The following is a 27,471-nucleotide window of genomic DNA, read 5'->3' on the forward strand; positions in this document are numbered from 1 at the left end:
TATAATATATATTATAATAATATTGTTTAAAAAATATAAAAATGTATTCATTTATATTTGTGGTTTACCTCTCGTAAACTAATTTAAAATTGAATAAAATATATCCTATAATATTATTTAAACGGGAGACTTTTTTCCATTTACCATACTCGATTACTTAATTTAATTTCTAATAATTTATTTAAAACAATTAATTAAATTAATATAATTTACTTACACTACTTATTTTTTATGACTTTAGAGTTGTTAATAATAAAAATAATAATGAAGCGTGTGTATTTATTGGGTGCTGCGAAGAGGAAGGCAAAAAATGAAAAAAAACTTAAAGAAGAAAAAGGAAAACGTAATTTACATGATTTAGGTTGGTGTACGTCAAGTAGGAACTTGGCTCAAAATGATATAAATGAGCAACAATGTGATATTGATGACCCCGAAGTATTAGAAAATGAAAAAGCCCTAAATATTCAAGTAGGAGAGTCACAAAAAAAATAAAATTGATGATACAGTTGTTCCATATCCAAAATAAATCAATGAAAACGTTATTAACACACAAAATAATGAGGTAGTTGAATGTGTACAAATGAACGAGAATGAAAGTGTGAAGGAATTAGATAAAAATGTTATTGACAGTAATATATTTTGTTTCAAAGGCATTATTGAAGCCAATTCTAACAAACAATCTGACGAAATGTTTAAATTAAGTAACGATCCAGCAACTTGGAAAAAACTTAGTTCGTCAGATCGCGACTATTTAGCTGCAGTTGGTCCACCTACTATGCCATCAAAGTTTCCCCATAATAAACATGAGAATCGCTCTTTTCCCATCTCACTTTTACAAAAAACCTTACCAAATAAAGAAAAACTAAAACGCGACTGGCTTGTATGGAGTACACTAAAAAATGCTTTATTTTGCTTTCCGTGTTGTCTTTTTTTAAGAGATGATGAATTTGAGCCGTCGGGTTTATGTAGAAATGGTATTGGAAATAATTGGAGAAAACTTTATGAAAAGATCGATAACCACGAAGGGAATACAAAACACATAGAAAGATATTTATTATGGAAGGACTTGGTAGAAGCAATAAATGGTAGGAAAGGGATCGACAAAGATTTGCAAGTTTCTATTAACACAGAGAAAAAAAAATGGAGAAAACTCCTTCGGGTATTAGTAGATATTACATTGTTTTTAGCAGAAAATAATTTGCCATTTAGAGGCATACACTCAACGATCGATCATGATGACTGTGGGCTTTTTATTTCAACTGCAAAATTAGTTAGTCATTACAGCGAAACAATGAAAAATTATTTGGACACTATTAAGGAATATAAAGACAGTGGTAAAAAAATGTCTGCTCATTATCTATCTCCACGAAGTCAAAATGAGTTTTTGGAAATGTGTGCCAAAAAAGTTCAACAAAAAATTATTGAAGAAATAAAAATATGTCAATATTATTCAATTATTGTAGACGGTACTCCAGACGTGTCACACAAGGAACAATTGGTATTCGTTATAAGATATGTTTTTGAAAATGCTGGAACTTGGGATATACAAGAACGATTTCTAACAATGGTTGGCTATGAAAAAAAAACAGGAGCTGATATTGCAAACAAAATAGAAGAAATTTTAGTTGAATGCAATTTAGATTTAGCACTATGCAGGGGTCAAGGTTATGATAATGCAGCAAATATGTCTGGCAAATACAACGGCGTGAAAAGTAAAATAATAGAGAAGTATCCTCAAGCTTTGTTCTCACCATGTAGTGCTCACTCTTTAAATCTATGTGGAGTACATGCAATGGAAACCAGCCTAGAAGTAAAATCATTTTTTGGAAACATTCAAAAGCTATACAACTTTTTTTCTTGTAGTCCATCAAGATGGAAGATACTTCAAGAAACTGCTGGTCTTTCACTACATTCAATATCAGCTACTAGATGGAGTGCCAGAATTGATGCTGTTCATCCATTATCTAAAAATTATTCCGGTATTCTAAATTCACTTGTTCGTGTTAAAAATGAAATTAATCTACCTGCAGATAATCATGCAGAAGCAGTTGGTCTAATTTCATGGTTACATTCCTTTCAATTTATATTGTTAACAACTATCTGGTACAAGGTTCTTCAGTGTATTGATGATCGTAATAAAATTATTCAGAGCAAAAAATCCTCCATAGATGAAAGTTCGATGCATTTTCAACAATTAGCTACAGAAATTCAACAGATAAAAGACTCTTGGAATGATTTATTACTGGAGTCTAAATCAGTAGCTTCCACTTTGAATTTAACAACAGAATTTAGAATAACTTTTAGAGTTCGAAGAAAAAAACATTTTCACGATGATATTTCAGATGAACAGCCTTCCCATGATATTAATATCAAATTTAAAGTTGAAGTGTTTGTAACCGCATTAGATAGGCTTTTATCAGATATTTATGGTATTCAAGCAAGTATGGAGAAAATAACAAACACATTTTCTTCAATAATCAGTCCACCAGATACAGAAGAACCAAGTGCTGAATATTTCAAAGCTCAAGCTGATATAATTTCAAGTGTATATCCTAATGACGTGTGTGCTAATGTATTAAAAGAGGAACTACAAATTTATTTAAAAATACACAAAGTATCAACAATTATTTTTAATGATAGCGAAATTGCATCGATTTCTATTCTTAATCAAATATATAAGAAAGGACTTCAAAATATACTACCTCAAATATGTATTTGTCTTCAAATACTTTCTACCATTCCCACGTCTGTATCAACGGGAGAAAGATCTTTCAGTAAACTGAAATTAATAAAAAGTTATTTACGTTCAACTACAGAAGAAAACCGCTTAAACCATTTAATACTTCTCTCCATCGAACACAAGTTGGCAAAGACTCTAGATTATGATGATGTTATAGACAGCTTTGCTGAAAAAAAAGCTAGGAAAAAGGTTTTCTGATATACATTTTAATATTTTATTTAAAATAATAAAATAATATACGTACATTTTTTTTAATTTTCTTAATCTACCTTATCTATTTATTTAATCCTATAAACATCCAAGTTAATATTTTCCTTGAATATTTATAACCATCTAGGAATAAATTGTAGTTTTTTGTATACATGGTAATACATTGCTAATAATGTATTGAATAATATTGATATAAATAATATGAATAATATTCAATTCTATTATGTAAGTATGTAATGCAGTAGGTACATGAATTTAATTGAGCTTGATTGGTTAAGGTTTGGAAAAAAAACGTTTATAAACATTTTGTTATTCTCAGTGAGTATTTTGTTTATCATATCTTATTATTATGGTCGAAGGGCCCCCAAATTAATTGGCCCCTGGCCCCGAAAAACCTTGGGACGGCCCTGGCATGAGGCAACGAGTGCTAGGCAAGCGCAAGATCGGGATCGTTGAATCACACGGTGTTTTATGAAAATATAACGATTTGAAATTAATAAGGGTAATTGAAAAATAAATATCCTTACTCAAAATGCAAATTTTGATAGGTTGGTAAGATAGATATTTGGTGATGATGATTATTTCATATCAAATAGAAAGCAATATAAAGACATTTTTTCAGGAAGTTTTTGTGACTTCATGTGTCACTCGTATATAACCGCTCTTATTTAAATTGTTCATTAATGATATTCAATTGACTAACGTGGTGTGCTGTGATTTTTTCCGACGACCATAATTAAAACCACTATAACGATGCAATATTACTACAAAATATATAAATACATTATATTATTATATATATTTGTTTTTTGATATTTCAAATATGATTAGAAAAGTACAGACGATAAATTTGATTAGACAAGTACTACAACTGCAGATGACAGTTACGAACCTGGATAGTGATCCTGGGGCTATGTTGGGAAAAGATACCTAAAATATTATCTAGATAAAGATAATAGATAAAAATGCCCAAAGTATATAGATAAAGATATATTGATAAATATATAGATTGACAATGCGTACAAATTAATTTTTGTAGTGTAAACTGTAAATGCGCATATAATAAACAATCTATTTACTTTTTCATCAATTTTCATTTTATTGTTGTGGCTTAGTCAATATTAAAACAGCACTTGGTACCAAACCTAAAAAAGATAAACAATGAAAAATTAGTTAACAAATTTGTATGCATGAAAATAATTTTTATTTTCTAGTTTTAGAATCAAATATACTTTACCACCTCAATATTTTTTTTTTTGGAACTTAAAATAACGAGTTAAGGACAATGGTGCGATCAGAATTTATAGCTTAAAATTAGTTTCAGAGTTAAATTGTTATGAATTTTCATATTTGTACCCATGCGAGATACATAACCTTGCAGTTAAAATATAACAAGTAGTTGGTTATTAAACTTAGTAGCTTCGGTCGAGGAAAATTATGAAACTAAGTCCAAGCGACTTCAAAATCGTTTTCTGCACCAAAAGTTACTTATAAAGAACAATATTTATTTTTTTGGTTTAGTGAGGGTAGTAAAGTGTATTTTAGCTGATTTTTTTTCTTAATCGTTTCTTCCCTATCGTACCTATCTTACAACAACAACAAAAAACAATAATAATAATAATAAAAAAATTTTTAATTATAATTTTATTGAAAGCATAATTTAATTTAAAAGTTGTTATATCATAAGAATTGAGATTTGGAATGATAAAATATGATTTAATTTTGATATTACCTAATTGATCAAGTGGTTTTTCATAATCATCACTAGTAAAAACTTTTCTTGGAAAGCTTGTAATGAGAGAGAAGGGAGCTTCACCATCAGAACGGTTTAGTTCAATATAAACTCTTACAGCAGCCATAGTTTCTTTAACATTAAATGTTTGAACAATTGTTTGACCATTTGTAAGACGAATCTAAACACAAATAAATATTAATTAAAATTAAACCTGTAATAATTAGATAAAGTATAATAAAAACCCAATTAATAATATAATTATGTAAGATATTACTTTGTATAATTAAGGGCGGTTGTAAGAAAGTCTGTATATGGTATTGCCCATGACGGAATAAATAGGTATTATTACAAAAAACCAGGTTTTGCCTGGCTTGCGCATCTCTCCACTATTCTACACACAAAACCATAGCTCTAAGTTCTCTGTATTTCTTTGTCGACAATTTCAATAAGATATTCTAGAAGCGGATAACTATTCGATAGACGTGGCAAGTGTGGTATGCATATCACAAGTTACGATCATACCTATTTATTCAGTGATGGTATGAAAATTACTGGTCTTTCCAGTCAACAAGCATATTAATAATGAGTCCCAGTAATAATATTGATGTTTAATAGAAATTAAATCAATTTAATGAATATGACGTGATTTGTTACTCAATGTAAAGCTCAAAAACATAATTTATTATATACTAATCAATATTTTTTATTATAGAACAACTAATGGATTGCAGGGCTTGGAACTTTTAAGATTTTTTCAGTTCTTCAAAAAAATTAGGTTCCGGTTCTTCAAATTACAGAATTAAGGTTTCTGTTCTGGTATCGGTAAATACGGGTATTTAGAGGTATATTTTTTTTTCAAAAAGTAAAAAAAACCAAGTATAAACTTCATACATATATTATCTTAAATTATAAAATCAAATTATAGTAGCCTAATTGGGTTAAAGGACTTGGTAAGTTTACTATAATGTTGTTTTAAAAAATAGGGTTGACTCATGTTGTAAGAAGTGGAAGCCAGTGTATCGTATAATTTGATACAAACAAACACTCAATGGTCTCTATAAAAAGTGGTTTTATTTAAATAATAGCCTAGAATTTTGTATGATCTACATGTGACCAAGTGACCAACTTTATAGTTGTTTCTATCACATATTAACTTACTCACCACTTGAAAACGGAACTCTGCCTCAAAATATTATCTTAAATTATAGGTTCTTGTAAATTTTTGTTAAGATACAGGTAATTTGTACAAGATAAATAGTTTTCTATTGAAAAGGATATAGAAATGAATGATCATTGCTCAATAGATTCCGATTTATACAGCCCTTAGATCCTTAGACTAACTTACTCTATCTTATTTCAACTTTTAAGTTTTAAAATTTGAATTCATTTTTGATAATTTTCGGTCTAATTTAATATGAGACAATGATATATAATATAATACGATACCTACTGTAGTATAATTAATTTTACTTTTAAATTTTAATCTAGACAAGACATTAAAATATAGTATTTTTGGTGGTTTAGAAGACAAAATGTATAGTTTATTTTTTATGTAAAATTCATTGTAATAAAAAATTAAAATAACTTTATGAACAAATATATTCTGTATTTAAAAAACAAGATGACCGATCAGTATACATTTACAACCAAATTTTATGAATCAACTATTATTATTTAATATGTATTACCTACCTAAATATATTAAATAATTAAATAAAACTAGAACCGATTATATTGAAATGATATTTTCAATAGGTTTTGGTTAAAATACCGGTATTTTTTATTTCGGTTCCAAGCCCTGAATTGGATTGTTAATTGAATGTAATAAGTGATAAATAAAATGTAAAATTCAATATGTGTATTAAGCATGTTAACCTGTAATTTTGTTTCTGTATACTTCTTTGTTTGTTTTTGAGGAGCTACTGGTAAAACTTGTTTTGGTTGTTCTTCTGCAGAAGTTTGACCATACATTTTTTTCCTAGCTAATTTATCTGCTTCTATTTGAGCTATTACTTTATCATGAGCAACTTTATCTTCTTGTTTTTCACGTTTTCTTTCATTCATGATTGTTTTTATGTCGACATCTTCAAGCCTAAACAAATAAAATAATTTTTAATGAATAGAACAAAATTTTTATTACACATATCATTTTACTTTTTTTTAGCAGCAGCCTTCTCTTTTTCAGAGTGAATTCTAATTTTTTTTCTTTCTAGTTCTTCTCCTTTTTCTTTAGCTTCGTGTTCCTTACGCTTTTCCTTTAAACGTTCTTCCAATTTTTTCTTTTGTTCTTTTTTTTCATCTTCAGTTAAAGGTTTAATTTCTTCTGTTGATTCTGTTAAATTACTATGACCTGATTTCATGGCATGATATTCAAGTGCAGTAGTATCACCAAATAATTTGTTACAGCTAGAAACATAATTTTCAATATTGGTTGTAATCACAAATCACCTTTTAATAAAAATAATTGAAATACATTAGGAACCAGTGGCGTATTTAGGGGGTCATATCACCCTCCCACCAGGAGATCAAATTCTGTACACAATACAACATGTATAATATGAATATGTCTATAAAAATGGTAATATCCCTCTAGTAAAACGATTTAGATTCACTACTGGGACCTAATTGATTTAACATTATAAATTACAAACTACGAACTAAGATGTATCTCAAATTATGTTTAAAACTATAAATCTGAAAAAATTTTAATTAATTAAATAAATTATCTTACTCTTCACATTTATATGATTTAGCTACTGTTGCAGATGAGGTATTAGTTTCTGAATTAGTATTTGCAGTAGATCCTTCTTGAGCAGTTGACGGTTCCATTGTATCATCATTGTGTGCCAATAACCTTTTAGATAAATTATATATATGTTACTATAATGTGTATAAAAGAAGTCTTTTAAAATTATTAGACAGTATTTTAATCTATTAATTATAGAAAAAACAATAATAATTAAGAATACAATATTTATGGAAATCTGTTATTAATCTAAGCAGGAATGCTGCCGAATAGCAATTTATTAGAAAAACAATCGCGTGTTTAATATTTTATTATACTGCCGGTACATTCTACACAAATTCCTAATTCTTACCACTCCATTGCAGCTTCAACACCTTGATTTCCTGTCATTGAAATACTCTTTTCACTGTAACAAAAAAATTAGAAACGTTTTCAATCAGATAAATACAACTTTTGAGAGTTTAACATGTGTAGAAACGTACGCTTTTTCTTTCTGGAAACCCATGTCAATGAGAAACTGAACGGTTTCCTGAGACGTCATGATTCAATAAATTGTTTAAGGCAGGACAATAATAAAATAGAAAAGAGGAACACAACTAGTTTTCGAAGATCGACATTTTGTTTCAGTAGTCCGTACAGATAAAGTCGAAATAAGATATTCGTTTTTTTTTCCGACAGTAGCTTCATACTTGTTGATATTGCCACCAGGCGGAGGATAGATTAAATTGATAATGCGACCAAAGAGAACGTAAATTAAGTCCTGAACTGATAATATTTTCAGGCTGTTTGCTTACATTTTTGTATGACACGATCATGAAGACTAGAGTTAATGAGGACAATCTTTGCTGGCGGCCTGTACAAAAATTGGTTCTATAAAACATCGCACACTAATTTCTCAACCAGTCTGCGTGGTGGTTAATTTCGAGGCTGGCTCGCTGTAGGTATATTAACCGGCCGTATTAGATAGGGACATACTCGACTTTATTACCTTTAAAAAATTATAATTAAAAAATAAAAATCATATTTAAATTATAATTACACCATTTTATTCAGCGCAAATTTATCTTTAAGAATAAATTACAAAAACAATATAAATATTCTGTACTTACGTTATAAATTTAATTTTTAAATTAAGTATTTTAATTATATATAAAGACAAGAAATGTTACATTTATACTGGTGCATATTATTTTCTAGTGGTGGATTCATAATTACGATACCGATTGAGTACACCAAATTGAGAAAATATTGATAAAAAGTTTAACGTTATTTTAAGCTTAAAGTAACTTTAAGCACTTAAAGTTTTCGATATTTTTAAGTGTTATGTTCTTTGTGTTTTTAAATTAAATTAAATGAAGTTTTAGATAAAAATAGATACAAATGAATCGAAAATGCCCCTGGTTAGGCTAGATTAGGTTGACTTATTAAATGTTTGTGTCTTATGATTTTTTGTGTACTTTTTCAGGTAAACCAAATGAAATTTGAAAAAAGAATGCGCAACTAAAAATCTTGAACCAATAATGGAAGCAATAAAAAAAAACTATTACCAAATAATCAACCAGAAAATGTAACAGCATGTTTAGATGCATCAAAAGTTTCTAAAGCTAATGGAAGAAGGTACACTTTGAAGGATTTCAGTCTAGCACTTTTGCTTCTCTAAAAGAAAAATCTTTCCACATGAAACCTGAAGATAAAAGAGATAACTACAAATTGTGTTTTACTTAAGTTGTAGGTACCTACCAATCTATATATTTTATAATCTTTATTTTAAATGTAAAGTTCCATTATAATTTGTAAAATGTTAGTTCTTATTATTTTATTATGGGAACATTAATCTTAGAAAGATATCATCTGATAAATCATTGATAATAATTTATAAATAAGACTATTTGATATTAAGTAGGTATAGACTAATAAATAATATAAATAATCTTATATAATATTAGACGCCAGAAGGAAGTATTAAAATCAAACATTTGGAAGCGTTATTTGATGAAGATTATTCACTAAAAGTGTCAAAATTACAACACGAAGACATACATCCAACATTTTATCAAAAAATGAATGTTGGTCGTATATTTCGCGTAGTAAGTTTAGATTACACAATAGCAATAAAAAGTATTTATAAGTACAATAGTATTTCAATCTAAATATTCTTTAGGTTTTCATTAATGATACAGCTATAGATATGGAACTATAATATAGTGCAACAAATGTAAATCTAAAAAACTATAATAATAGCATAGTTTTAATAAATCAAGTAAACACATTAATCGAAGCAATGTACTCTCGCACTCCCAGACAAGTACTAAAAATAATTTCAATAGAAGAAAAGGTAAAATAATTAGATATATTGTATTAATTGTGATCTTCTATTAAATAATTGGGAAAAATCAATATTTTTCAATATTTTAGAGCATTATGGATTTCTATATCTACTTGACGAGATCTTGATTGGGAAACTAGAGCCAAAAGTTTAAATTATGAATTTATTACTGATAATACATGTTAGGGACTTAAAGTTTCTTTGAAAGCGTCATTGGAATTATTAGTTTTTGGTCAATGAATGTGGGTACACATATCTTATGACTTCTGGCTTGAACCAAGATGTTCTTGATGTACCTAATAATTTAATATTTTATTCTTTTCTTCTTAAAAGTTTAAATGCTGTCTACTGTACAGTTTATTTTGTGTTTTTAGAGATTGTTTGGTATGATGAGAAGGCTTGTGGTTCAAATGATCATCCGGGTTCTGTCTTGTCTATTCAAATATTTTGAGTCATCAGCACATACTCACTAATTAAACCAACAAAAAATAGTAATGTAACTGGAGGAGAAATGATTGAAACATTAATAAATATTCAAGATTTATCAAATGTGAATGTAACAAAAAGTGGTTAAGTGGATGTCGTTCTGTTGTACAGTAGGTTACAAGTGGGTCAATATAAAATGGATTGTATTAAACTTGAATTCGATGATAATATAATAACCGGTGGTAGATCCAAGGGGGTGGCAAAGAGGGCATTTACCCCTTCCCCCAATCACTGTAGTTTTCCTTTGTCTTACACTGTGTTTAGCCCATTTTGTAGCCGATTTCGGAACTTTTTGTACTTTTGCCCCCCCTCACCTCCCACACACACACATGCCTCCTCCAAAATTGAGCCCTGTATCTACCACTGATACTATCATTGTATAAGAAAAATGATTCTGAGCGGAGATGGTTTGTCAGTCTGGATATTTTATATCGCTATTATTTATTATATCCAGTAAGTTGAATTAATATTATAATATTATTATTTTTTATTCGTTTCTATGGTGATAACCAAAGTATGAGAAATTAAAATCACATTTTTAGCGGTTTTTCGTAATTTATCGGTGGGTTTTCTCGTGGCATTAAATAATTATTGAGAAAATCGAAAAATGACCTCTCTAAAGTACCATATAATTTTCTAAAAGATAAGGTACTATTTTATGTTGAAATCGAAGCGCACTCCTTCTGGTAGAAATTTTGTATACGAGATAAAAAAAAATAATAATAAACACCATAGTAAAACCACTAGTTTCCTCGCTCTGCTCAGAATCTAAAAGATAGACTAGAAGGAGAGTTAGATTCAATTATAGACAAAGGTCAATTTGAAGAACTTCTTGACGTTATAGCATTAATGCACGACCATGTTTATAGGTAAACTAGTACTTCAATATTATTAAAGTATTGATTATTATCATATTTAGCTGGTTATATAGCTAGAAAGACAAACCGATTCACTAAATATGAACTTAAATGTCTTTCTAGCTTAAGAAACGATTGTTCCTCTTCATCTAGAGACAAACTTATAGACATGCGATCAAAGGGCCACTTAATACATTCATCTAATAATCTATTTAGTTTAATTTCTACTTTAGAAAAATCGACACTAGAAACATTGAAAAATGAAGAACTTAATTTGGATACTATTACGTCAATGATTGAACCAGGTGATTCAATCCAATTGGTCAGTTGAGTAGATCATAAAGAAGAATTTTCTAAAGCCATTGTCCGATTTTTTTTAATAATGTGCATGTGTTTTATTGTAAAAAGAGCCAATTATAAAGGTACTATGACTAGTAAGGAAAAAACAAAAAAAAACAGGAAAGTATCTAAACTGTAAATAATAATAATAATTATGTAAATAATAATAATAATAATAATTATGTAAAATAATTATGTAAACGTAACAGTTTACCTATTTTTATTTTTTTTCTATTTGTATGTACATTTTTTACATAATTTAAAACATTTTTAAAGATAAATTTTCGCTGAATACGATGGTGTAATTATAATTTAAATATGATTTTTATTTTTTAGTAAATAATAGTAATAGTTATGTAAACGTAAGAGTTTACCTATTTTCACTATTTATATATACATTTATTGCGTGAATATAGAACATTAATATTAGTTTTGTAATTTATTCTTAAAGATACATTTGCGCTGAATACGATGGTGTAATTATAATGGTGTAATTATAATTTAAATATGATTTTTATTTTTTAATTATAATTTTTTAAAGGTAATAAAGTCGAGTATGTCTCTATCTAATACGGGTTAATATACAGCGAGCCAGCCTCGAAATTTACCGCCACGTAGACTGGTTAAGAAATTAGTGTGCGATGTTTTATAGAACCAATTTTTGTGCAGGCGGCCAGCAGAGTTTGTACTCATTATCTCTAGTTTTCATGGACACGATCTTAGAAGACTTAGATATTACACCAGTGTAGAGCTTAATAATTATCTTTGCCAGTAGTCTTTGATAACAATGTGTACAATAGGTTGCCTATGCAAGGCCCAAAAGTAATTCAAAACTCGTATAAGACTTAATACCAAGTAAACGCCACATAAATGGCGTTGTATAATAATATATTAAATATGATATAATAATAGTATTTTATATTTATTATAAATATAATATATTTTGTATAATAATATATAACGTTATACATTTATACATAATTATAACATATTATAAAAGTTATAGTGGAGCACATTCGGTCGGTCGGTATGGCATCGTCAAAACTCTCGGAAATTAGTGGACCCCAATTTCTAGAGAATTTTCTCAGCTTTTCGTCAATATACAACACTTGACTACCCACTATCAGACGCGGATTCAGGAATATTTTTTTGGCGGGCTCGTAAATTTAACCACAAAAGATAATACAGTAAAATTATGATTTAATTAAGAATAATTTTCATTTAGTTATAAATATTTCAATAAATAGTCCCAGTACTAATAAAAGTAAAAAAATAAATAAATATTGAAATACAGTTACGTGTAAAAATTAATCTCCTTAACTTATCACGTACAAATTCATTTGAAATTTCGTCTGGATTTTGTATTAACTCTTCACTTTGTTCTCTTTCAATTGATAGTAGAGCTAGGTTATGTAAACGATTTCCATGATTGATCTGTTGTTTGTTTTAATTCTCCTCATTGTAGAAAAACTCCTTTCAGCTGTAGCATTTGAAATTGGAATACCTAAAATTAGTCTGTACACTTCTTCTAGCTGTAAGAATAATGCTCCCATGTCTTTAGTTGCATTTAATAGATCCACGATTTATATTTTTAAAGTAACAGTTTATAAATGTTTGAAGAATTGTGTTTTTCTAATATGTTTCCAATATGCATCCAAACAGAATGACCATTAAAAAGGTGGATAAGTGGATGTCGCTCTGCTGTACAGTAGGTTACAAGTGGGTCACTGTAATGGATGGTGTAAAATTTGAATTCAATGATATAATATCATTGTATAAGAAAAACGATTCTGAGCGAAAACGGTCAGTCAGCCTATGATATTACCAAGTATATTTGATGATATTATTGTGAATAAAGTAATTTATATATAACCTATTTACGTGGAGCCTTGTTTTAAATTTTCAATCCTTAGCCATAAAAGTTAAACATTTTATACATTTTTAACCACAAAATAATTAATAAATTATAAATTTGATAAATGTTGTCAAAATTTGAACTTTAAATGCTTATAAAAAAAAATTGTGCTAATTTTTTTTTAATATTTTTCAACTGCTATTAGAACGATATATCAGGAGCCTTATATTAAATTTTCACGCTTTTTTAACCAACAAATAAAAATGTATTGATATTTATAGAAAAAAAAACTAAAAAAATTGATAACTGACAATGTCCGTAAACAGCTCAAAAAGAGTCAAAATATTTTCAACATTTAATGGTGTATAGAAAATGCTAATATAAACATTCAGTGAAATTTTCAAGTATCTACAGTCATTCGTTTTTTAATTACAATAAAATAAGAAAATTGTTACATGAGAAATCGAGTAAATATCAAATGTTGTAAAAATATAAATTTCAGACGCTCATAAAAATAAAAAATATTATTTTTCCAAGCAGAAATAATGACAAAAGTAAAATAAATTACTTCTATAGCAATACTATCATTAAATTATTTAAATTATTTAAATACCTAGTAATACAGCCACGTTACTGACACGTTATCATTCAATTTCAATTTAACACATACATTACAGTGACCACTTATTTAGCTTTTTGAACATAGCTGTCAACATTAAAAAAGAAAGAAAATAATGATAATCTAATATATCAGGATTTGGGTCATATTTATTTTTAAATTGGAAGTCTATTTAAAGAATATTTAAAGTACTTGGTGTATTTACTTTATTTTGGATGAGCAATATTTTTATTTTTGTAGGATTTGGTAGTATTATCATCCGTAGAATTATTTTTATTGGAACTGTGTTTTTCATTCAGTCTTTGTTTCTTCACATCTTTATTAGAAACTGTACTGCATATAACATTGCTTTGTGTTCTCTTTATTGAAACAGGATTAACAATCGCATTAGATAGTTCTACTGGTAAAAATTCAAGTCCTTCATCTTCTGGTTGTAATTCAGTTGTACATAGATCTTGTTCAGCTGCATTTGATGACGCAATGCTTGTTATTGATTCTGTATCATTTTCAAAATTATAAATTGAAGTTATTAAAGGATCAGTAAACTTAACTTTTGTTGAACGAACACATTTTTTTTCTCCTTTAATCTTAGGAACAACAATGGGAGATGCCAAATCTGTTGATCCTTGACATATATTGAACAAGTTATTCTGTGATTCTCCATATAATTCTAAACGAGTTGTAGAGCTGAAATTGAATTTAGATTAATATAATAATAAAAATTAATACATTTCAATAAAGTAAGTCTTACGTCATAAAGATATATCCCCGTAAAAATGTCAAGTCAATATTTTGGAAACCAGGATTTGTTTTAGAAATGTGCCCTTTACATGTTGCACATATGAACATACCTGGTTTCAGTAATAAAGGAAGTTTATTTTCAATCAATACACAATTCCACATTTTGTACATCAACCAGTCATCAGTGTTAAATGGTGCATTGAGTTTGTCACCACAGATTTGACAGTTTGACATTACCATGATCTAATGAAAAAACAATTATACGTCCAAGAATAATATTTATTAAGTAGTTAGTAAAATGTTTTAATTAAATTTACCAAAGCATGATGAATTTTACAAAGACAAAAGGGAAATTTCAAGAAGTCTGTAGTTTGTTTTATAGATTCTACAAAAACTAACTAAAATAAAAATAAATAATTATTAGTCTTTTTAATTTATTGTACAAAACATTAATATTATTTACTTACAGGATAAGACTCAAATGTTAAAAATAATTCTTCAATATTTTCAAACTCATTTACAGACATTTTATGACAATAAGGTCGAGAGCATAAATGTATTGAACATATCCTTGCCTGATTTTTTTTTTTTGGTACATTTTTTTTCACGTAACGTTCTAACAATCTATACTTCTTTTCTGAATATGATTCTTCTTTTTTATTCATAGATTTATTGTATTTGTAAGTATTTTCCAGGGCTATCCAGCAAAAATCACAAAGGCATGAATCAGCACATAATGAGGGCTCAACTAAAATCATTCAATTATCAAATATTTAAAATTATAAATGTATAATTTTAATATATTTTCCACTAATTTATGTATCCAAACTATTTTAGGGGAAGAGTCAGACACATTCTTAATCAGACACAGTACAAATTTGGTCATTAAAATATTATATAATATTGAAAATTTAGTCATCATCACGATTAAAGATATACTGGTTACACATCGAGAGTGTATAACACGACTTGAAAAGCGCGATTGAAAATGTACTATAGCACTATCTAGTGGTCTTCTCAACTTATTTAAACCACATAAATTTATAAATTATGAAAACTAAGTATCTACTATAATTAAAGTACCTAAATACCTTAGTACTATAATTACTATTTACTTTTATACAATAAAAATTTAAAACCACAATTAAAGATATATCGTTAATTTTGATTAACACAGTAGTACTTGTCTACTTTAAGACACTATAAGTCTATAAACAACAAAATGACTTGTTGTATAAAAAGACCACATGAAATTTCAAAATTAACATTTGGAATACCTAAAGACAAAGAAGAAAAAAAAATGGAAAGTAACTTTAGGCGTATTATTTAAAAAATCAAATCGGGTTTGTTCAAATCATTTTTATAAAGAAGACTTCAATAATACATGGACGTCAGGTGAAGGAACAAACCCATTTACAGTAAGCTATTATGTCTAATTTAAATTTTTTTTTTTTTGGTTCATAAATTTTTATTCTATGTTACAAAAAAAAAGTAATTATAGGTTAAAATAAATAAAAAAAAAAAAACAGATTAAACAGACTGTAGAGGCCTCCCAGCAGAGGTACTATAATGACTATCCAATTTAAATACCTATTAAAATATCAATATAGTCATATAGAATATATTTGGCCTATAATATAATCAAAGTTTATTTTAAAAATAAAACAATAAAACATTGATATCGTTAATATTACTGTCTTATTCTTAGGTTTGCTTAAAGCGATGGCAACTAAAAAAAGGGGCATTACCATTTCTACATCCTTTAAAAAATAATGGAAAGTGATAAAGTAGAGGTTTGTTACTTTGTAATGTAATAACTAATATTAGTACCTATGTTGTATTATATAATTTAGCATGTTTGGTGTATTGTTTATATAATATAGGATGATCCATATGATAGTGATTTGCCAATACATTGCCAAAGAGACAAAAGGTAGGTCAGGTTCAAGCATAGTAAAAATAATATAAAACGAGCCAAATTTAAATTTAATAAAAGATAATTTTAAAATAAAATAAGGTATGTACTAAATTTTTCTCCAGATTGAACTCATTAATGATAACAAATCAGTATTCCAAGAAATATTTCATAACATATCTTCTGTTAATTTACCAAATAATTGGTTTTCTAATATTGACATTTTGAAAAATGAATACATATATATATATTTAATCATGATATATACAAAATAGTATTTTATCACCTACCGTGTCAGTTTAATTTGTAAACATCATGGTCTTAGAAGATAACGTCGGGACTTTTTGATTATAATTATGTCTACAATAGGAGGACATTTTAGACTTATTTAATCTGATATTTTGATAGCGCTTCCGTTCCAACTTTCTGTGTTCTGTACTATTTACCAACTTACCATCGGGCATCGATAGGCAATAGCAGTAACCAGGTAACCTAGTGGCACAGACGCAAGGTGGCAAAGTGAATCGAAAAAATTAAAATTGGTTATCAATTATTAATTAGGTAACTTAAACGTCTAAACTTGAGTTAACAAATAAATAAATAAATAAATAAATAAATAAATAAATAAATAAATAAATAAATAAATTGATGTTAAATAATAATTATTATGACATTTTTAAATTGTATATATTACCTTAATAAAGTTCTGTTTTATCTGCCTAATATAATAGCGGCAAAAAACTTAACTCAAATGTCCTCTCTAAGCGACCGGATTGATTAACGTTGTTAAATAGGGAAGTGTCCCGACCTTATCTTCTAAGACCGTGATAAACAGTCACCTCTTAGATAACGATTGGCGGCTATTTTGTTGGAGACATTTTATGCGTATGGACTATAGCAGTCGACCATCTAGTATTTTTCTATATCTGTGGGTTGCATGAACAATCAGAAAACATTTAACAAATATAGTGAGTTAATGGTTCCTTGAACATGTTTAGAGGCATTACATTTTTTTTGAATCATTAAATTACCACATTTTTCATGCAAACCGGCATTAATCATTTAAAATTTTAATGATTAAGGACTTAAAAATACTTAAATATGCATACACTAATAAACTAAAATATAATAACAGATGAAATTTTGAACTTAATAAGTGATATAATTAGTTATATGAAACATATAGTTAAATATTGAGTTATGGAAATGCATTTAATGTTTCTTTAGCATGTTTGGAATTGCATCTGTCTATTTGTCAACAAACATTTATACTATTAATAGAAAATATTATGAAAATAACCAATAGCACCTCCCCACCACCATCCATTAATTACACCTACGAACAGTTATTGTCTGTAATTACGATGAATATATAATATAATTGTATCATAACTATTAAGAAAACTCTATAGTACAAAATGAAAGTAAACAGACAACAGACAATGTATGTGTTGAGGAATACTGATTTTGGAGAAAAAATTGAAAAATATGATGGTACATATTATTATGTATACTTAATTTAAAAGACTCTAAAAGCTTACTTTTTAAAATTTCATTTTGCTTTTCAATACTTCGTATTCGACATATATGTAAAGGAGTATCAAGTAAACGAAAAGCGTTTTTACACCTAAAACAGCATTCAAGGCAAGTATGTGGTCCTGATTTTCGTGATAATATTTTCCTGAAAATATCAAAAAAACATACTATTTTAGGAATCAACAGATTATCACAATCATAGTTGTTATTTTGCAATTTTAATCTGTAACTTCCAACACATTAATTATAAGTCAACAATTAAATTTAAAAGTACTCACATTATTGGCAATGCAGTAGACGGAGAACTTGTATGCATACTTACAATTTTACCTAGATAAAAATAAAAATACTCATGTATAAACTGGCATAAAAAATAATATAAATACAAATAATAATCTTTATTATAATATAGTATTTACTAGCATTTTAATTTCTGTGCGAAGCAAGGAAGACTTATAGACATTTTACGAAGACATATATTTTTTTGTTATCAATACTATTTTGACTAAAAAAAATTATTTAGTTTTAAATATTCAGGTCTTCAAGATGTTCTGGTACTAATTTGGATCTAATTTGTAATTCACCAAGATCTTAGATATATTCGAGATATTGAAAATTCAAAGCTCAGTTTTTGTTGTATTTATATTATCCCAAATATTCAAACAACAAATAACAATTTTAGTTATTTTATGACAAAAAATATTTGTCTATACCACTTAAAATATTTTGGCGTTCTATTATATGAGTTAAATGTTGCATACTGAACAGGGGGAGCTCTAAAGAAATTTTGAATCCTAAAAAAAAAACAATAAAAGTGACAAAAGAAGTTTCTATGAAAATCTACAAACCATTCACAGTATATTGTGGTGTAAAGATTTATCTAAAACTCGAAGAAGCTGCCGGGAATAGGAAACAAACAAATGAAAACTTTGGCCTAATGGCAAAATTGAGATGCTAACAGGTGAAAAAACATCTATTTAGAAGAATTATTAAAGTATTAAAAGGACAAAAAGTCCTAGTATCACAAAAATAAACTTTAATTAGAAAAGTTATGGGTGGTAATACGTCGATTACACAATAAAAGAATTATCCAACATCATTATACATGACATTATGAACATACAAATTAAAAAAAGTCAACCCTAACAATAAGGCTAGTAATGGGACTATGTGAGGCTATCACTATTCTTTGTGGACCAGGATCCACAAACAAACAACACATTTATGATCTTAAAAATTTGTGTCGTCACAAAAAGCAAATAAGTGCTGTGATGCTAAAATTGCCAAAGTTTTGGTCACACTCAAACCCCGTTTCAATATACCAAAATGTGTGAAAATTAATGATAGCACATTTCGCTAAATATCCTTAAAAGAAATCAAAGGTAAAATGTGCAAACTGTGGTGAAGCAATTGTCGCAAATTAGAAAGGATGCTCCGCTCATAAAAATAAAAACCGCAAGCAGTACAGTGAATACAATAAAATCATCCTGCTAAATCACTCAAGATGTTTTTTTCCCACAGTTGGCTGGTACTTCGGACTCAACCCATACACAACAGAAAAAAATTATGTATCGTCGCTATCAGGCGTTATGTCAGTATTAACAAATTAAATAAAAGATAAGGTTAGGTTGTATATAACAAAATGAGAAATATTAAATGCAAATTTTTTATTATGCATGTGATTGAGACAACAAATAATGTTTTCTTAAATGCCAAATGGCTGGAGCGTGTCAGACAAGTGTGGCTGACATAAGGCAGGATATTAAGAGTTATTGATGAATCGGAAAAATTGGAGGACTCCTAATACAGAGATGGGTAGAGAATTTTTATAGAAGATTCTAAGAGACTAAAATGCTTGTAAAAGAATAGAAAAATGTTATAATTTATAAATTACACTTACCATCAACTAATTTTGCATCTGTAAGTTCCTATGTAAAAAAAAATCAGTCTATAGTATAGTGTTCAAATTGTGATATAGGTTTGTATAACAAATAGAATTAATTAAAAAATAATGTTATATATTTAAATAAAATGAAATAGATTAGGGTAGTTACCTCCGAATTAGATTCAGAAACATTGACATATTTTTCATAAGATGTAGAGGCCTCACACATTTCATCTTGCTGTTGTTTTTTATTATTATTATCAATAGACTTACAAGATATGCTGGCAGAATCTTCTGAATCTCTTGATTCATCAAGTGACAGTGAATCATTTTTTGTTTTGAATTTATTTACAAAAAAATTAAAAGTTTTTTCAGTAGAATCAGTATTTGTTTTTGCATGGGATACATTTGTCTGAGAACAATTATTTAATATCTCTTTTGGGCTGGACTCAGTTGTATTACTAATAAGCTTATTTTCCATTTTTTATTATTGAACCTTTTTTTCGTTTTTAAAAAATATTTAAATTACTTAAAGAAGGGAATTTATCTGTAAACAAAAAAAAAATCATTAAAATTATATTTAAACATTATTTGGTATTTTAATTTTGTCTTCTTGGATACATTTTAATGTAAGTCATAATATTGTAGTAGCCTTTATTAATAATTATGAAAAATATAATATTTCAAGTAGCTAGTTCAGTACACGCAAGGGATGCTCACTATTTTAGGACAAATAACAAAAACATGTTGATTAAATTAAAATAAATTTTATAATTTAACCCAAATTAGGTGGGTACCTCATTCATCTGAACAAAAATGTAGGCATTGATTAAAACTAAGTTTATAATTTTGTAGACTATCTTAATACAACATAAATTAAATACACACGCTTATAAGCAAGGCTAGGCTTGTTAACTTCTTTTTTAACTCACTACGTTAAGTTAATATAGAAAATTTAAGTTAAGTTTAAAGTTAAAAGTTACTTTTCTTATTTTATTAACTTTTAACTAGAAAATAAAAGTAACATAACTTATACTGTTAATTTAAGTACCTAATTGAATAGAGGTATTATAAGTTTTAAAAAAATGTATGTATTAAAATTAATTGCTTGAAATACCTATATTATATAATTTAATACTTTGCCAATGACGAAATCCAACAAAATGATTAATTTGTTTGTTCACTTTTTGTACTTCTTAAGTTAATTTAATACACACTTATCATGTGTCCAAACTTACCATAAATTAGATTTGTCTTCCAAAATGTATAAACTTCTTATATTATGTTATATTAAGTCTTAACATATTATATGAGTGAAGTTAAAATATTTCAGTTGTAGGACTTATTTTATTTGACCATAAATATAAACTATAAATAAGTGGTCTTATAATGATTTGTGTTTGATTACAAACAAGTTCAGTGATATTATTTTGTTTTTACTTATCCCCACGTTTTGATAAAATATTGAGTATTATTACTCTTATGATTTCTTAGCTTGTAATATTAATATAATATTATGGCTTGAATAATTTTAACATCAAGAAATGTTATTATACTAATTTGCTTATTCTAAAAAATTAATTTTTTGGTGTTTTTATGATTTCAAATTAATAGAGTAAACATTTAATAATATTTAATAATATAGATTTATGATGAAAAATAAGGTAATAACAAATTAAAAAAAAATTAATAAACAATTTACTACTAATTTACACTTAAGTGTTGTATAATAACCAAAATTAATTTTTCATTTTAACCCTTCGAGAAGCATGGACGAATATTTACGTTTTTTAAATATACTGTAAAGAGCATAGATTTTATTTTCATTTATCAATGCATTAAAAATAGGACAAGCATATACGACTTCGCTCATAATTTTTTTACCAATTTTTCATTTTTAAGCTGCTCCCTGAATTGTATTTACGTATACTAAGGCTGCTCCTCAAAGGGTTAATTAAAATACTATGACATAGATGTGGGAAATATCTAATTTACCAAAGATCGTATTGGGTATAACAGCAAAAAGAAAAAGAAAATTGTTACTATAAATAATTATAGATTTAAAAAAGGTAAAGGCAAGTGAGTGTCACACTGTTATACAGTAGGTTACAAGTGGGTCACTGTAATGGATTGTATTAAATTTGAATTCAATGATATAATATTATTATATAAGAAAAACAATTCTGAGCGAAGACATTCAGCTTTTGTTATTACTTACTAACTTAATATTTGATTATATTATTGTGAATAGAGTAATTTATATCCCACAAAGCATATGTCAATCATAATGATTGTATTTATGTTTAACTTTGGTTGGAATTAAAAATTAAAAATTTAGCCAACATTAAATAGTTATTTAATTTTAGATTCCAAGCGGAGCTTTTTTTATGTTATAATTGAAATATTAAATAAGAATTATTCAATTTTAAAGAAAAATATTAAAATGTTAATACAAATTTTAGATTGTATAAGTCTTAATTTTTAACATTTATTTAACTTACTAGGATTAATAATTATTAAAGTTTGAAAATCAAACATTAACTTTATCTTTACATTAATCGTTTAATTTTAATTTTGTGCTCATTGAAAATTAAATTTAAATATATATATTATAAATACATAATATATTACATAATGTATTTATGTATGGAAGATTCTTATAATCTAAATATATATTTATCCAAAGAGTCCGCTGTTTCCATAGCTATATAAATAATTTATAGAATAATAATTATTATAGTAAAAAGATTAATAAAATTTAAATAATATACCTGCTATAATAATTATAGTTTATTAATTTCTAGACATGTCTGATATAATATGATAGTTGATAGATACCTACCTACTATAATATGTCTTTAGTGTTTTCCAATTTAATTATATTGTAAGTTGTATATTACATACCTATCGTGTTTTTCTACACGGTGCACGATTAGATAATCATAGATTTTATACTAAAATAGCCACTGTGCCAACAGAGGTCTAATTTGATAATTATTATTATTATTAAAACCAATAGCAACCATTTGCAAACAAATATTTCTATCGTAAATCTCAAAATCACTGTTAGAGCACTTCCCTGGGTTGGACCTCTAATTTACTCTTTTAAAATTATAGTCTATGTTACTCAGGGATAATGTAATTGTAGCATTCTGATGGCAAAAGAATTTTTGAAATCAGTCCAGTCGTTTTTGAGTTTATTTCTTACAAACATCCAAATCTTTCCTCTTTATAATATTAGTATAGATAGTATAGATATAGGTACACAGCTATAATACCGCGTACTGAGCACGATATAATATAACATTTTACTGTGTAACAATATGGAATATTGTGAATGTGGATAAGCAGATATTAATGGACGTTTGCGTGCAGAGTTGATGACTGCAATGTATGGGTTTCCCTGGCAGTTATAATGATAAACACCAACACTAATAACCATAACAAAATACACGCATAAGGCATAATAACACATAATTCCTATTATAGATCTATAGTCCCTGGCTATAGTCTCTTACATACTGTTGCAGTATTTCAGTCGTCAGTCTGGTTATTTAGGTACTATTATTCCTTATCGTTCGCGCGTTCAAGTTACACAAAGACTTATTACTCTCAGAGCTGTGAGAGGGCCATACAACCATAGCATACGCATTAGACTATATTATACGCGTGTAACCATTGTAAATGCGCCCAAACCGTCGTATACTAGTGTTCTCCATTGTTGTGCTCGTAAGTTTTCAAAAAACCGGTTTTCGTCATGAGTTTCTCGTTTTCTGTATAACTTTGACAGGTATTCGTGTAGGTAACGTGTTACAAGTTATAATTGCTATACTGAGTAGTGTAAAGACACGCGGTTACTTGTATGAAAAATCAGTCTTTATACCAACTGTAAAATTCAAAAATCATACGTAAACGGCATAGATAAGTATAAAAAAATATGTAGTTGTGGTATTTAGTTACTACGATGTACACAGGTAAGTAAAGGTAAGTACCTATATGGTTATGAATTATGATATCTATCTATAAACACTACCTACCTCTTTTATAAATCATTATTATTCATTAATTTATTTTCAAGCAATAATAGTCTATTAGATCAATGATTTTAATATAATATATTCTTATCTTTACCTATATATAATTAACATTTTATATAGGTGTACATCTACATTTATTATTGTATTCAAAAAAATCAAGTTAATATTGAATAAATTGTTTTAAATATGGCTCATAGACAACATTTTAGTAAGTCTACAAAACGTAGATGATTTATTGAAGAGGTTGATGTAGTTGATTTTCTTAGAGAAAATTCCTGAGAACGTTTAATACAACTTTCAGAAGTTATACCTATAGCATCTACCTCATCTCACATAAATAATACATCACATGAAAATGAATATACTGCACAGTCAATTATACTTAAACCTAGTTATTGTAGTGATACTGATGATTTATATAATACAAACAATTCTGATGAAAATGAATTACTGGATAGTCCATCTGATAGTGATATTGATGGTCCTACCGATGAACTTTTATATGATGTACAGAATTCTGGTTTTAATTTATGTAATAATGATGCTGAATCAATATTAAAAGTTTTAGCACAGTGGGCAGTCGGCAATAATATTACAAATGTTTCCTTATCTGCATTATTAAAAAGTCTGAAATCTCACAAATGTTTCAATAAATTTTCAATTGATGCTTTTTAGTTTTAAAAACCAGTATAAATAATCATTCTATGGATATTAAATCAGTTACACCCGGAGAGTATTATCATTTTGGTATTTCTAATGAAAATAAAATGAAACTAAAGAAAATAATTAACTTTTTAAATATCCGCGAAGACTCAATATATATCAATATAGGAATTGACGGTTTACCTATCAGCAAAAGTTCAGGGAGCACATTTTGTCCAATTCTCGGTAGTATTGAAAATGTATCATCATCTACATATGTTTTTTTAATTGGACTTTACTGGGGATTGAACAAGCCCCCGGATAGTAACTTATATTTGAGCGATTTAGTAAATGAGTTAAAAGAATTGTCACACATAGGTATATCTACACCTTATGGTAAAAAGTATGTTGTTGTGAATTGCATTTGTTGTGATGTTCCCGCAAAAAGTTTTATTCTAAAAACGAAAGGCCATACAGGCTTTTCCTCGTGTTCGAGGTGTTTTATTGATGGTGTCCGTTTAATTTTAATTAACTATTAGAAAATATCAATACAATATTGATTACATTATTTATTTAAACGTTGAAACAACCATTGGTTCACAAATGTTAAGCAACCTTTGTTTTTAAACTTATAATAAATAATTGAAATTGGTTCAAAAAATGTTTTATAGTGATTAATTAACAATTAAAAACTTATACCAACTGTAGTTTGAACATTAATAAAATATATTATTTTTTTTTTACTTTTAAATTTAATTATTGATTAAAACTTTAATAAATATTACAGTGGGTATATGACCGATTTACGTGAAACCTTGTTTTAAATGTTCAATCCTTAGCTATAAAAGTTGAACATATTATACATTTTTAACTACAATATAATTTATAAGTTTAAATTTGATAAATTTTGTCAAAATTCGAACTTTAAATGCTTATAAAAAAAATTGTGCATATGTATTTTTAATATTTTTCAACTGTTCTTGTAATAGTATATCAGGAGCCTTGTATTAAATGTTCAAGTTTTTTGGCCCAGCAAATAAAATTTTATTGACATTTTTAGAAAAAAAAAAAAAAAATTAAATTAAAAAATTTTTGTTAATAGCTGAAAATGAGTCGAAATATTTTGAAAAATTTGTGGTGAATAGAAAACGAAAATATAAACATTCAATTAAATTGTCATGTAGGTATCTACAATTATTCGTTTTTGAATTACAACAAAATAAAAAAATCGCTATATAAGAGAAATCGGCATCCTGAAAATCAATTGAATATCCAATGTTGTAAAAATATGAACTTCAAACCCTCATAAAAATGTAATTTGACTTGATAATAATCTTACAATTACATTTTTTAAGAGATCAACATATTATTAATTTTTAATCTAACGGAGTTATACATGTTTTGCTGATAGTACAATTTAGTATGTAACGCACTTGTAAGACGAAGACAACCAATGTCGGTGTAACGTTCTCTTAACAATAAAATACAATTACTGTGTGTGTGTAAACTTACTTGCAAAGTGGCACAGCGTTTTCTTGAATTTCGACTCTCGATGTAAAAAAATATTGTACTTTGCCCAACAAATCAGATTGCAATGGCGACACACGGCTCACCTAGTGTGCGGTGTGACCTTTGAGGACAGCACAAATAGGTAGTACTTACTGCTGTAGAGTTTAATTGTTTACATTTTTTATTACAACATCGATGTACAGTTTATACAGCTATAATGCGTGTAGTTGTATCAATTTCGATGAAAAAAATATGTTTGTGTATTTGTATACATAGAAAGGCCTGAGGGGCAATTCACTAATTCCGTAAATTACAATGGACGACGACAGCGAAAAGTATAAATAAGAATAATAAGAGTTAGAACTTAGAAGAATAATAATAGTTAAAACTGAGAAGACAAATACTCCGCATCTGAAACAGATATGGATAATAAACCAGATTGATAATTACTATAGAGTATACACTGACAAGCGGGCCGGAAGACGGGTCGTTATAAATAATGTTATCATTATGCAGTCGTTATCAGTTTGTTGTTATCAAGCAAAAATCTGTTATCTAAAATATGCACGGCAATTCGTATTTTGATTTTTAATGGCTGAAACCCAATTAATTGGATATTTAACTTTATACAATGTAGATCGTAGGTGCAATTAGGTCTATTGTGGTCATTGATGCTATTAAGACAAGATCAAAGAATTTATGACATGACATAATATATAAAACTGTTAAATATAGTAGGTACTTTATTACAGTATAGTATTCTACTTCCATAGAAATATGAAAAATATCCGAATACAAAAATATAAATAAAGAATTATTGCAAGACTGGTTTTTTTTATATTCTCCTCATAAATTGAAAATCTTTCTTCAATTCACTTTAGTATGGTTTACTTATATGAGTGAACCTTTTAGAGTAACCTATTTAACCATTGCCTTATATTCATCATGAGTGAAAGTGACTTTTTTAATAATTTTAAATCAACACTAATTAATGCAGAGATCTGCAATGCAAAAACAATTGGAGAGACAAATAATTTTGAGCTTTTTTTTAAACAAATTAATATATTAGGTTATGGATTTGTAAAAAGCAAAACAACAAAATATGATGGTAATTATTATTTGTATTTAAAATTACAAACAAGTCCAGTGTTGTAAAGAATAATTTTAAAAAGTATTTGAATAAATGCTCAGTTATATAATTTTTTTTCAAGTTTTAAATTAATTAATTCTATCTCAATCATTTATTTACTTTGCTAGAATTTATTTTCTTTATAAATTAATAACTAAGACTTT

At 27.3% G+C, this 27,471-nt stretch overlaps 3 protein-coding genes across 4 annotated transcripts; 1 reads left to right on the forward strand and 2 right to left on the reverse strand.

Annotated features, from left to right (window-relative positions):
- Positions 1-580: 580 nt before the first annotated feature.
- On the forward strand, positions 581-2,938 carry LOC132934466 (zinc finger MYM-type protein 1-like). Its single transcript, XM_061000769.1, has 3 exons — positions 581-1,334; positions 1,464-2,572; positions 2,681-2,938. The coding sequence occupies exons 1-3, from the start codon at positions 581-583 to the stop codon at positions 2,936-2,938; spliced, it is 2,121 nt and encodes a 706-aa protein (XP_060856752.1).
- A 1,029-nt stretch (positions 2,939-3,967) lies between these two features.
- LOC132935148 (UBX domain-containing protein 1-like) lies at positions 3,968-12,873 on the reverse strand. Of its 2 annotated transcripts, none has more exons than XM_061001613.1 (7): positions 12,772-12,873; positions 7,784-7,837; positions 7,417-7,539; positions 6,840-7,091; positions 6,561-6,777; positions 4,683-4,863; positions 3,968-4,095 (listed from the first exon to the last, which is right to left on the reverse strand). In XM_061001613.1, exons 1-7 carry the CDS (start codon positions 12,777-12,779, stop codon positions 4,049-4,051), a joined length of 882 nt encoding a protein of 293 aa, XP_060857596.1. In that variant the 5' UTR covers positions 12,780-12,873; the 3' UTR covers positions 3,968-4,048. The 2 variants fall into 2 exon arrangements, with proteins under 2 accessions (XP_060857596.1, XP_060857595.1); XM_061001612.1 differs by lacking the exon at positions 12,772-12,873 and adding an exon at positions 7,914-8,178.
- LOC132935147 (uncharacterized) lies at positions 12,858-26,565 on the reverse strand. Its single transcript, XM_061001611.1, has 10 exons — positions 26,182-26,565; positions 20,160-20,537; positions 20,006-20,033; positions 18,384-18,435; positions 18,111-18,250; positions 15,122-15,402; positions 14,972-15,052; positions 14,665-14,897; positions 14,119-14,600; positions 12,858-12,971 (listed from the first exon to the last, which is right to left on the reverse strand). Exons 2-9 carry the CDS (start codon positions 20,469-20,471, stop codon positions 14,120-14,122), a joined length of 1,608 nt encoding a protein of 535 aa, XP_060857594.1. The 5' UTR covers positions 20,472-20,537; positions 26,182-26,565; the 3' UTR covers positions 12,858-12,971; position 14,119.
- Positions 26,566-27,471: the final 906 nt, after the last annotated feature.

The sequence above is a fragment of the Metopolophium dirhodum genome, chromosome 1 (genome assembly GCF_019925205.1).
Source record: "Metopolophium dirhodum isolate CAU chromosome 1, ASM1992520v1, whole genome shotgun sequence".
NCBI lineage: Eukaryota > Metazoa > Arthropoda > Insecta > Hemiptera > Aphididae > Metopolophium > Metopolophium dirhodum.